The sequence below is a fragment of the Aedes albopictus genome, chromosome 3 (assembly GCF_035046485.1).
Source record: "Aedes albopictus strain Foshan chromosome 3, AalbF5, whole genome shotgun sequence".
Lineage (NCBI taxonomy): Eukaryota > Metazoa > Arthropoda > Insecta > Diptera > Culicidae > Aedes > Aedes albopictus.
In genome coordinates, this window is record NC_085138.1 from 224,403,180 (window position 1) to 224,415,444 (window position 12,265).

The 12,265-nt window shown below is 44.9% G+C and overlaps 3 protein-coding genes across 3 annotated transcripts; 1 reads left to right on the forward strand and 2 right to left on the reverse strand.

Moving 5' to 3' along the window:
- Window positions 1–8,424: 8,424 nt before the first annotated feature.
- Window positions 8,425–10,080, reverse strand: LOC109409115 (ribonuclease P protein subunit p29). The gene is made up of 4 exons (XM_062859150.1): window positions 9,921–10,080; window positions 9,544–9,868; window positions 9,340–9,485; window positions 8,425–8,603 (listed from the first exon to the last, which is right to left on the reverse strand). The coding sequence occupies exons 1-4, from the start codon at window positions 10,045–10,047 to the stop codon at window positions 8,464–8,466; spliced, it is 738 nt and encodes a 245-aa protein (XP_062715134.1). The 5' UTR covers window positions 10,048–10,080; the 3' UTR covers window positions 8,425–8,463.
- A 664-nt stretch (window positions 10,081–10,744) lies between these two features.
- LOC134291424 (cytochrome b-c1 complex subunit 9-like) lies at window positions 10,745–11,157 on the forward strand. Its single transcript, XM_062859152.1, has 2 exons — window positions 10,745–10,967; window positions 11,048–11,157. Exons 1-2 carry the CDS (start codon window positions 10,836–10,838, stop codon window positions 11,084–11,086), a joined length of 171 nt encoding a protein of 56 aa, XP_062715136.1. The 5' UTR covers window positions 10,745–10,835; the 3' UTR covers window positions 11,087–11,157.
- LOC134291423 (large ribosomal subunit protein uL18m) lies at window positions 11,094–12,050 on the reverse strand. Its single transcript, XM_062859151.1, has 2 exons — window positions 11,570–12,050; window positions 11,094–11,508 (listed from the first exon to the last, which is right to left on the reverse strand). Exons 1-2 carry the CDS (start codon window positions 11,734–11,736, stop codon window positions 11,160–11,162), a joined length of 516 nt encoding a protein of 171 aa, XP_062715135.1. The 5' UTR covers window positions 11,737–12,050; the 3' UTR covers window positions 11,094–11,159.
- Window positions 12,051–12,265: the final 215 nt, after the last annotated feature.

The window sequence follows — 12,265 nt, forward strand, 5'->3', positions numbered from 1 at the left end:
CAATCTTCAACGTGATTAATTTGCCCATAATCTCAGCAATTGATTCAAAGATTCTGCTAGGAATCTCCACAGAAACTTATTTGGAAGCATTACCAAGATTTCTGGTACAACATGCTTCCATTAGTTCAGACATTCACCAGAAATTGCAATTCTTCAAGGAATTTATCAGGAAATTTGCACCTGGAGCTAAAATAAACTTGAAATGAGCGGCGAGTGGACAATCGGTAATTCAGCCTTTCAAGGCCTTCCTAGCAAAATTCTACTTTCGCCTATAAAGCACCGAATATTAATTAGTAATGTTGGCCCATCATTTTAATATCATTAATATTTCTAACACGAAATCGAGTGTCCTATACCCCATGCATATGCTATTCTTTCATGTTATTCTTTAAAGGAATTTGTTACCGTTTCAACTGGTAATACTTGTAACAGAGAGTTTTCTTTGTTTTAGGCTATTCTTTCAAGGTGTACTGCAAAAATAAAATTGATTATGGAGAAAAAAAATATTCGGGGTAATGTGTCATTCGCGGAAATGGGTAATTCGGGGTAATGGAATTCTGAGAAATGTCATAGAGACGTTTAAGGTTGGTGCGATATCCTAGGGTGCGATTAAATTGTTAATATCCCATACAATGCTGACCCATACAAATTGAAAAACTGCGACTTGATATGCCCATGCATAGGTTTGGTTCACTTTCGACCACTTTCGGCGAGACACCCGGAGCCGGTTCCGGGATACTTTCGGTACAGATACGGTTTGAGACTATTTCTCTGCTTACCGTACATCAGATTATTGAAAAAGCCGTTATTTCATGTAGTGCACTCATGCATGGGTTTAACTTTTATACTTGACCACTTTCTACTCTGCCGTGAATCGCATATCAGTCCCATCTTGGCTGGATTTCCTATGCAAATGGGACAGATATGCAATTCACGGCAGTACTGGACATCCAAATCCGGGACACACTTGTTTTCCCAAATATGGTCTGAAATTTTTTGTTAATTGTTCATCAGGCCTCCTAAAAGCTTTTTGATGAGTGAGTTTGGCTGTCTTTGCATTTGGCCTCTTCGGGCGGGACACCCGGAACGCATTTAGGAACACTATCGGTAGTTTCTAATGTGGTCTGAGCTTATTTTCTTGCTAACCGTTCATCAGGTTCTCGAAAAGCCGCTATTTAATGTGTAACTTTCATGGTTTTGGATAAGAAGAATTAGCATAAGTTAAAATTCACAAATAAAAAGAAACAAAAAAAATCATGGCTTTGGTTCCTTCTATATTTGGCCACTTCCAGCGGGACACCCGGAACCGGTTCCTGAACACTACTGGTTTAGATATGGTCTGAGAGTATTTTCCTGCTTACCGCTTATTTGGTTATCTAAAATGCCGCGGTTTGATGTGTAGCCTGAACGGGTTTGTAGCATTTTCATTTTTCATATATGACCCCTTTCTGGGGTACCGGTCAGGAACACCTAAATGGCCATAACTCCGGAACGACTGGACCGATCCGAACCATTTTCGATAGGAAACAGGGACCAGATTCCGCGTCGAATGAACCGTCGGTCAATAAAATTAGTTGAGGTTCACTTCCGAAAAATGATGTGAGTTTTATTTAACCACACACACACACACACACACACACATATACACACACAGACATCATATGTCTCTCTGAAGCAATACCTTCTTGGTGGTTCCGGAGAGACGTAGGGTTTGGCGACCATAGGAATGTGTTTTAGTGGGTCGAGGAGAGAGTAGTCCTGGCTTCTACCGGCATTGTAGAAGACGGCCTCATCCCCACACTACCCTAACCTTCCTGTTAGGGTGTCTGATGAGCAGATTTATCCCCCTATGGTTTAGAAGGAAAAAAAAAAAAAAAAAAAAAAAAGACATCATATGTGCTAAAATCGTCTTTTTTTTTCCTTCTAAACCATAGAGGGATAAATCTGCTCAACAGACACCCTAACAGGAAGGTTAGGGTAGTGTGGGGTTGAGGCCGTCTTCTACAATGCCGGTAGAAGCCAGGACTACTCTCTCCTCGACCCACTAAAACACATTCCTATGGTCGCCAAACCCTACGTCTCTCCGGAACCACCAAGAAGGTATTGCTTCAGAGAGGGGCTAGTGCATATCGCACCCTCAAGGTTAGCTGCCGTAGCCTAGCAGCAACGAACATCGATGACTCGCTCTGGAGAGTCCATCACGATAGCCTGCTGGCGCTTAGCCAGTTTCCCGAGTGGTCCTCGCCACTCCCTTTGTCCTCGGAAGGCGGGCAGGGTCAACCCTGCCCGCGCCCTACTGCTGAGCGGACATCAAGAACCCGATCTGACCTGCCCGCAAAAGAAGGGTATTACTACCCTTCAGGCCCTATCAGATGCATCCGTAGGTTGCAGACAGCAGGGTCTCACCTACCCCGACCCTTGCCGGGGACCCCTTTCCAACCGCGGGCTCAGATCCAACCCAGTAGACTGACGCCACGACAGCACCGCTACCGGGACTTCCTCTCCGCGGCCACTTAATCGCTGTAAGGGTCGATCTCGACCGCAGGGCACCGGTATGACCTACGAAGCCGACTTCGAACCCCTGGACCACCTCTTGTATTGCATCTGGACTAGCCATTCTCCGAGTCCACGCGCCACCTCCTTTGTAGCTCCCAGACGATATGGGTGATAGCCGTTGAAACGGCATTCCAGCTAATCTCATCCCTACACATTCTCTGGACCAAGTTGTCCGGAGTTGTGTCCTCCCCGCATGTGGCAAGCATGCGGTCACGCATTGTGCGAAAACGCGGGCACACGATCAAAACGTGTTCCGCCGTTTCCTCTAAACCATTGCACACTGGGCATTCGGGAGAATCCGCATGCCCAAAACGGTGTAGATACTGTCGGAAGCAACCATGACCTGTAAGGACCTGTGTCAGGCAAGGGGCTAGACACGTATTAGCATAATGAGTGTATTAGAAGTATACTAGTATATTTGCGGTATATTAATGTATAATTGTATACTATTGTATATTGATGTATTACCATCAAAGTAATCGTACTGGCTGAAATCAAGGCTGTGACAGATGAATCAAAAAACAAACATTGTTTATCGATAAAATCGCCTGCAGAGTTTGCTACGATGCACTAATATATTTCAGTATACTATAATATACTAAGCCAAGAATTATACGTGTCTGGCCCCTTGGTGTCAGGTGGAATGAAACTTCCCCATGGCGCCTATTAATCCAACTATTTACCCTCGGTATCAACCTATGGGTCCACCTTCCTTTGGTGGAACTGTCCCACGCGCGCTGCCATTTGACCATAGAGGCCATCCTGACAGTCTTGCGTATGCCTCTTGTGCCGCGCATTTCGAAGCACTCCATATCCTCACTGATAAGAATGCTGATGGGCACCATACCAGTAATGACACAGAGAGCGTCGTGTGACACGGTACGGTACGCGCTTGCAACCCTCAGACACATAAGCCTGTAAGTACTTTCCAGCTTCCGTCGGTAGCATTCAGTACTTAGCGCGGTACCCCACGCCGGGCCGCCATACCTAAGTATGGACGTAGCAACACTAGCCAGAAGCTTGCGCTTACTGGCGTACACCGCTGAGCTATTGGACATCATCCGGGACAGTGCCGCAATAGCTGTGGAGGCTCTTTTACAGGCATAATCGACGTGGCTACCGAAGGTAAGCTTATCGTCGATCATCACGCCCAAGTGCTTGACAGAGCGCTTCGACAGGATAGTGCATTCTCCTACACTGATCTCCGTCTGCTGCGCCGACTGCATGTTGTTAACAACCGTCACCTCTGTCTTGTGGTGAGCCAGCTCCAGTTTTCTGGACCGCATCCACGCCTCCACAACCTTGATCGAGTGGTCGGTAGTCAACTTCACCTCCTCGATCGTTTCACCGTAGACTTCGAGCGTAATATCGTCGGCAAATCCGACAATCACCACTCCCACTGGGTACTCTAACCTCAACACCTCGTCGTACATGACATTCCATAACACCGGACCCAGGATGGAACCTTGCGGGACTCCTGAGGTTATGTGAAAGCACTTCCGACCCACCTCCGTGTCGTATACTAGTACGCGATTCTGGAAGTAGCTTCCGAGAATCTTGTACAAGTACTCCGGTATCCCCAGAAGCAAAAGCGCATCGGCAATAGCAGCCCAACTGGCGCTATTAAATGCATTCCTTACATCCAGAGTCACTACCCCGCAGAAGCGAATTCCCCTCCTCTTAGGCTCGAGTGCTTTCACGGCGGTTTTTGTAACCGACAAGATAGCGTCTACGGTGGACCTCCCCTTCCGGAAGCCATACTGGTTGCTCGAAAGACCATTTACGCCCTCAGTGAACCGCAACATTCTATTGAGGATGATCTTTTCGAGCACCTTCCCCGCCGTGTCAATCAAGCATATTGGTCTATATGCCGACGGGTCTCCGGGTGGTTTCCCCGCCTTTGGCAATAGTACCAGGCTCTGCCTCTTCCAAGCTTCTGGGAAAACTCCCTCGTCCAGGCATTTCTGCATAGCAGACCTGAACATCTCGGGAGCCTCCGCAATAGCTACTTTTAAGGCCAGGTTCGGAACTCCGTCCGGACCTGGGGCCTTACCTACGCTAAGGGACTTAGCTATCCCCGCAAGTTCCACATCGGTGACCCTCTCCTCATCGCCAGCCCCAGTCCCCGGCTGTCCTACGAAAGGAGGCCAAGGACTAGGATCATGACGCGGAAAAAGTCCTCCAATGATCCCCTCCAACATCTCTGGAGATTGCTCTGTAGGAGCCATCACACCTCTCGTCTTGGCCATAACGATCCTGTAGGCATCACCCCACGGGTTCGTATTGGCACTCTGACAGAGACCCTCAAAGCAGGCCTTTTTGCTTGCTCTTATCTCGGTCTTGAGCGCGGCTTTTGCAGCGGCGAACACCACCCGCCGTTCGTTTCGCTCTTCCTCTGATCGTGCTCGCTGCATCCGCCGCCTAGCCCGTAGGCAGGCGCGGCGCAGGTCCGCAATCGCGTCGGTCCACCAGTAAGCCGGTGGCCTCCCATTTCTAGGGTGGACTCGCCTAGGCATGGTCGCATCACACGCACGTGAGAGCACCGCTACCAGCTCGTCGCCGTCTAAACCGAGTAAGTTTCGCTCACGGCGGAGCGCTTCCCTAAATACCTCTTCGTCGAAGTATGATGTCTTCCACCTACGAGGGCTTGGCCTTGGCCTAGCCGCCTCTTCTTCTATCCGCTGTCTGCTGTTGTTGTAGTCGATACTGTAACGAACCGCCAGGTGGTCGCTGTGAGTGTAGCCATCATCTACTCTCCAGTTCGGACTACTTGTTAGGCCAGGACTACAAAAGGTCACGTCAATAATTGACTCCGCTCCATTTCGACTATAGGTACTCTTGGTACCGACGTTAGCCAAGTCGACATCTAAGATGGCCAGTGTTTCTAGCAGGATCTGACCCCGCTGGTTCGTGAAACGGCTTCCCCATTCCACAGCCCAGGCATTAAAGTCACCCGCTATTACTACCGGCCTTCGCCCTGTTAGCACGGTCGTTAAGCGGTCCAGCATTTGCGTGAACCGCTCGATCGGCCACCGCGGAGGCGCATAACAGCTACAGAAGAAGACCCCGTTTACTTTGGCGACCACGAAGCCCTCATAGGTAGTAGACACCAACTCCTGCACGGGGTATTTACCCGTCGTCCATATCACCGCCATTTTCCTGGTCCCATCCGAGGCCCAGTTGCCGTTGCCGGCGGGTACTCGGTATGGGTCCAAAATGATGGCGATATCCGTCTCCCACTCAGAAACCGCCTGACAAAGCAGTTGCTGAGCCGCATCACAGTGGTTCAGGTTCAGCTGCGTTACCTGCACTGTGATTTGTGAAGAAAAATCGTCTAGCTAAGTTGATTGGTATATGTGACTCGACCCTCCGGGGCTTCTATCAAAAAGTCATTCTTGGAGCAAACATATAGCCTTTCCAGTGCACTTAGTGTACGAGAAAGGTAAACCACACGTTAAAATCTAACGTTTTCACATCAGAAAACGTTTAAATCTTATGTTTTTATTTGCAAACATGAGAATCAAATCTGGCGTTCGATTTGAATAGGTCGAATCTACATAGGAATCACAGCAAACTTAGGACCTATTCAAATCGAAAGCCAGAAATGTTTCTGTGCATCAAAGAACATAAAGAAACGTCTAGATTTAACGTACTGTACATCACAAAACATCGAGGAAAACGTTCCAATTTAAATTTTCATACATCATAATAAATACATCAGAAAAACGTTTAATTGTTATGTTTTTGTGCATCAAAAAACATTTGAAAACGTCAGGTTTTTATGTTTCGGATTATATTCTTGACATCAGAAAACGTTTGATTTTCTAATGTATTCAACATTATGTTACCTTGCATAAACACAATTAAATCGTAATGCTTTCTAATGTTCAACATCCGAAGTACATCGAACCTTAATGTTGATGTATGCAACGAAGTTAAATGTTAGGCTAATTCTGCTATTCTGCTATTCTATTCTGCTATTATCAACGCATCCCCTGGCTTTCGCCCATCTGCGTTGTCTTTTCACTAGGCAATACGTCTACCAATTGATGTTTATGGGCTTGCCGGACCAAGTCATGTAGCTAAGCCAAACACCCCACCTACAACTGTTGGGTAGGCACCATTGTCCCGCCCACTGGTCTCTTACAGCTAGTTGTAGGTGCATGTGTGCGTGTAAGTATTGGTGTATGTGTGTTAGTGTTGGTGTATTGTAGGCGCCAACTCGTTCTAATCCACTCTGATTGCTATCGCCCTATTGAACCATTACCCTTAAATCTGGCAATCTATGAAATAGAATGAGTTAAGCGCCTGTACATAATAGTCAATTAATCAAACAAGGAATATTAGTATTAAAGTGAAGATACAATGAAGCAACGCCCCGGACCTCGAGATCACAAACCCCAAGAACCAAATGACAGGCTGCGCGAACAGTCGATCGACTAGCCATCACCAGTGAATAACCAATCGAGCAAACCCTCCAGCACAAACCACCACCAGCTCTTCCGACCTGCGCCCAACAGATCTGAGGCACAGCCCAGCCATAGCTTCACCTTAAAACCAAAATGTAGATTGCAGAGCACAATACTTCCCAAGTAACCACGCAGCTCGGGCCGCAAATCACGCACAACACGTCACACATAAGACAAACACTACCCTGCCCGTACAACCGAAACCGATCTAGGGTAGAGAAGGGTCTCTTTCCACTCCAACCCGGACTCAACTGCATCCACAGGGTAGCGCACCCCACACACACTGCACTCATGCATCCATCACGACCCGAGCCGCACGGTCACATGGGTTGCTTCTATCTGCATGACCTAACCCAACCCGTAACGCAGAGTTTAAATCCATCTCTTGCATTACAAAGCAGTCCATCTTCCCAAAGTTTGTGCGTGGTATAAATGAGATTATAAAGCTGAAGAAATCGTCACCAACACAACCGCCAACAATGACCACTCAATGGTGTCGGCAGAATCAATGACGACCCCCTCAGTCCCAAACCCAATTATCCTACACTACCCAAGTAACCACAATGCTGAAGCCGTTCGAAGTACATACAGACCTACCCGCACCGCCTAAACAAACCACCTAGGCCGAACACAAGCGAAAAGCGGCGCCACCACTGTTGAACCACGACTATGCCAGAAGGTATAATCGCAATTCAGCAATCGTAGATCCATTCCCCACTCCTACTCAGCCCTGACGATCCATAGCAATGCTTGTCAATATATGCACCCCACACACGCAACCCCCACAACCCAACAGTATGGTCACTTGAGTATCCCTGGGATTTTGATTACATGATGGTTAGGGATCACAGCCATCAAAACGTTCCACACTTTGCCAGGGCTTGCGACCTGTAACCATGATGATTTCCGCTATGGAACGACCCATACAAAAATTTCAGAGGTCTCATAAGTTAAATGTTAGGCTAATGTAAATTTTTATTCGGGCGTGACCTCCGGTCTACCAACCATTTCCCCCCAAATACCATTTTTTTGTTATTTCTAATGAAACAATAATTTAAATATATTTCAAAGCGATTCTAGGGTTTGATATACACTCGAATTTTTGGATCCAAAATTTTTCATCGTAAAACTACTGAGTATTAAAAACCGTCTGTCTCAATCATGGTTCAAAAATAACGCTAAAACCGGTTTTTTGAGGCGCTTCACTCCACATTGAAACGCTTTTAGTATGAAAACTTTGAGCTTTAGTATGAACGCTACGCTAGACTTTCTCTCCTCTGGTAAACCCGCAATTTTCGTTTTTTTTCGTCTTTTTTTTTAATACCTAGTTCGGCTTGGCAAAACAAGTGTCGCTCCCCCTGATTTCAGGACATAATCGCATAATAAGGACCACCATAAATCCAAGTGAATAACATTATATTTTTCTGAATTTTTCAATTTAATCTAAATCACACTCTGGAAACATTTTCACTTTCTTGACTGATCGCTCTGCTGGCCTCGAATTCAACTGTTTCCCGAATACGGTAACGTCCACATTCTTCCAGTGAATTTGGAATACTGAATCCGCCTTTGGGACAGCTAAAATAGAATCAATGTCTGTTTAAGTCAGGGTGGCCACTCAACTCGGTAAAATAAATTCCCTGTTATTTCCCGGTTTTTCACGGTATCTAACAATTTTTTCCCGGTTTTCTAGAAATTGATTTATATGGTTAAATCGGAACACTGATATTGCGATTTTCTATCTTCTCACTTTTCTGGAAAAAATGTTATGAAATTCTTGAAGACGATCGATCTAACAGAATTTCTAAAATCATAAACATGTGTAATTGTAAAGGAACACTGCGGTAAAATATGGTATTTTTTTAATATGGCAATATTTTTTTCTGTAATGATACAATACACTGACTGTCCTACCCAAGACACATTATTTAAAGTTTTCCATTTATACCTTAGCTTTTTCAAAAACAATAGTAATTCTCTACAACAGTTCTATTAAAAAAGTCCAAGATATAAAATCAAAATTTAAGAAAAAAAACTAAAATAAATCTTATGATTAAGTTTAGAACTCTGTATCTAGTATCTGCGATATAGTATCTTTAGATTACAAAAATATAGATCATGTTTAAGAAAAAATAATAATTCTCATGTAGATGCAATAGAATTTATTATCCTGGGTGGTTTATGTTCTAAGCAAATTCCGGGTTTTTTCCCGGTTGTTTGCGATTCCCGGGTAATTCCCGGCTTTCCCGGAATTCCCGGTTGAGTGGCCACCCTGGTTTAAGTGCTATAGAAGACAATTATAAATTCAACTTACTGCGTACTTTGTTGTCCTTAGAAACGACTTTAAAGGTACCTTTCGTTTCAAGTATAACAATGCCTCGAATTCCTACCAGACTAGGGTTTTTGGTCCGCACAACACTGATCTTAGCACCGTGGTAATCAGCTTTAAGAATATCTAACCTGGAAGAGTATCACGTTGGTTAATTTATCACGTTTTGTGAAGCCTATGTAAACCTACGCAAACTGAGTGTATTGACTTTCGATGACATCCGGCAGTTTTTCCTTTCCCAAATACCTAGCCATGTAGCCACACCAAAGCCGATGCAGCGGAACAACCTGTTGATAGCGGATTGTGTCTTCGGGGAGTGCGTAAATACCCATTTGGGCTATCTCCTTTCGGGATAGCTTCTTTTTGGGTTTGAACCCTTCTGAGGCCCTGGGTTTCCCCGCCTTGCCTTTCTGCATTGGTATCAGCATTTCCGTCGTGCGACCCCTTGTCTCCTGGAATCGAGTTCGTTCCGACGGTTTGATAAGACCCTCTGTGATGGCCTTTGCGGTTGAGTCTGGAATATCGGTAAATGTAATAATGTATACACAATAATTTCAGGATCTTACCATTTCTAGATTTTGATTCCATAAATGCTGTGTTGTCGGAATAAAATGCACAAGTTGAGCAGAGGAAGGACCGCGTACGCGTACATTGATTGGAGTTGTTTATTTTTGTTTTGCACGCACGTGCCATGCGTTAGAATAACCATAACACAGGCTTTAGTAACCTAAAGTAACACCTGGCTCATGCTGCCATCTGGATTTAAAATTTCGGCATTTTAAAGACACGAACACCACCTTGTGACCATTAGGGGTACACAAGGTGGTTGAAGCCGAAGACCACATTATCAAGAAGACTTGCAGCACTTCTGAAAATCGGGAGTCACTGCTAGCAGCGCCACCCCGGATGAAAGTGGCACTATTCATGAAAGTGTGTGTAAATTTTCATACTCGCACCAATACATTCTTACACTTTTACACAAAGGTACCACCTTAGCTCACTAGGCGGCGGTGCCGTCGGTGACGCTTGCCCTTAGTAAGGCAAAACAACAGAGTTGCATGTCTTCTTGATAAAGTAGTCTTCGGAAAATTCCTCAAAAACTTTTTTCCGGTGTCTTTTTCATGAGCACACTGCCACGTTTTTCGTTTTTGCGGTTGAGCTGCACCGGTGTAGCACGAAAATCAAAATTAAATTCCTTACACAGTTTCGGAACCGTACTTGGATGTCTGTTCTTTGTGGCCTATATAATGTACACACGGTTAAAGCTTCTTGTCCACGCTACCGCCATCTTTTGGAAATATTTTTGAAGTATTGATTCCCACCTTCGATTCACGTAACTCCTCTACAAATCGTGTCCAGATGTAACGCCCGAATGTCAAACTTTTAGCAGCCTTGTCGCGAATCATTTATTTCGTCCAGTGGAAGCATCCATTGAGGTGTCGAGTGCGTTTGTCGAAAAAAGTGATCCGAAGACCGTGAAAATGAAGGTCCTGAACAATCTACTCCTAAAGCGGACATCCACCTACGTCGTGGGAATCGCTGCCAGCGTTTTCTTCTTCGAACGAGCTTTCGATATGGGCACCGATGCCTTCTTCAGATCGTACAACAAAGGCGTAAGTTTTAACCTATTCCACATTACATAAGTCTTCCGCTGGTTCGCATGTCAGAACTGACTGGTTTTGTTTTGTTTCAGAAATTGTGGGACGATATCAAGGATAAATACGAACAGTAGAGAGGAGTCCGTTTGGAGTGCTTGCTTTAATTATGGCTAATAAAATCTAGGAAACCACAACAAATGTTTGATGTTATTCCGTCACTTCCCATGGTTTCTCTGGGCGTTCCATATCCCACGGTTGAATTGGCTTTATCCGTTCAGGTTCTTGTAGCTTGATTCCACTTTCAGTCAGTGTTTTTAGGAATTTGTCCACCTTTCCGTCTGGTTTCGGTTGGATATCACAGCGCATTTCCGTAAGGCCAGCCTCCATACAGCGAATGGCAAAAATTTTTGCCAAGTTTATGTAAGCCGAAGTATCATTTCCTTTGAATAAATGACGTTTGACTGCCCATTCGGAAGTGCTCGATTCTACAATTGTTCCGTTTGAAAAGTGGTTTACTTTGGCGGTTACGTATTTGTTGCTCGATATAAGCTCCAATCTAGAATTAAGAAAATTTAAATTTACCTACTTGGTCCGATAACTATACCTAGAAGCCTTACTTGTGCCAGAAGTTCCGACCGGGTTTCTCCAGATGATAACCATCATTTTTGTAAGCCAAACGCAATCGTTCCAAGTTGCGTGGATTTCGATTGACAATGTAGCGGACACCCTCAGTGCATTTATTTAACTCTTGGATTTTGTGAAAAACGCGCTTTGAGCTGGCCATTTTTAGCAGGGAAGGAACACACACGAGATTACGGATTATTCAAAACTAAAAATGTTTTCGGTCCGCAGAACAGAGCATGTATAGGGTACTGCAAGCACCTGATCTAACCTCACTTTGTCTGACAGTTCAGCGAGCTTGTTTACAAGGTGTTAGAATTTTTAACGAGCGGCGAAAATTAAATTTACGTTTTCCGCCCCGAAACCATTATGATACGGAAAAATCGATTATATTCAACTCTACTAATACAAAACAAACCGTCTAATTGCCGTTTTACTGAAATTGCATCGAAAAACAGTTTTGCCGGATCTCCGCCAGAGACCAAGTCCATGTAAACAAGCTCGCTGAACTGTCAGTGCTCGGCTTCGTGACGTCATCATGCAGTATCCTATGATTTTCACGTCACTTTTTAAGCAAAAAAAACTCCGACAAGAATTGACATCTTGTTTGTTTTGTCGGAGTTATTTTCAGCGACACTGAACGAATGCAACTCTCAGAAAGCAACTGAAGGTTTCCATCAAACTCTTCAGTG

Excerpts from the sequence above, each read along its gene's own strand:
- LOC109409115 (XM_062859150.1), bottom strand. The coding sequence starts at position 10,047 with ATGGCACGTGCGTGCAAAACAAAAATAAACAACTCCAATCAATGTACG. Across the intron at positions 9,486-9,543 it reads AGTCAATACACTCAGTTTGC|GTTAGATATTCTTAAAGCTG; the intron begins GTAGGTTTACAT and ends ATACTCTTCCAG. Across the intron at positions 8,604-9,339 it reads TAAGGACAACAAAGTACGCA|CTGTCCCAAAGGCGGATTCA; the intron begins GTAAGTTGAATT and ends ATTCTATTTTAG.
- LOC134291424 (XM_062859152.1), top strand. The coding sequence starts at position 10,836 with ATGAAGGTCCTGAACAATCTACTCCTAAAGCGGACATCCACCTACGTC. Across the intron at positions 10,968-11,047 it reads TCAGATCGTACAACAAAGGC|AAATTGTGGGACGATATCAA; the intron begins GTAAGTTTTAAC and ends GTTTTGTTTCAG.
- LOC134291423 (XM_062859151.1), bottom strand. The coding sequence starts at position 11,736 with ATGGCCAGCTCAAAGCGCGTTTTTCACAAAATCCAAGAGTTAAATAAA. Across the intron at positions 11,509-11,569 it reads GGTCGGAACTTCTGGCACAA|ATTGGAGCTTATATCGAGCA; the intron begins GTAAGGCTTCTA and ends TCTTAATTCTAG.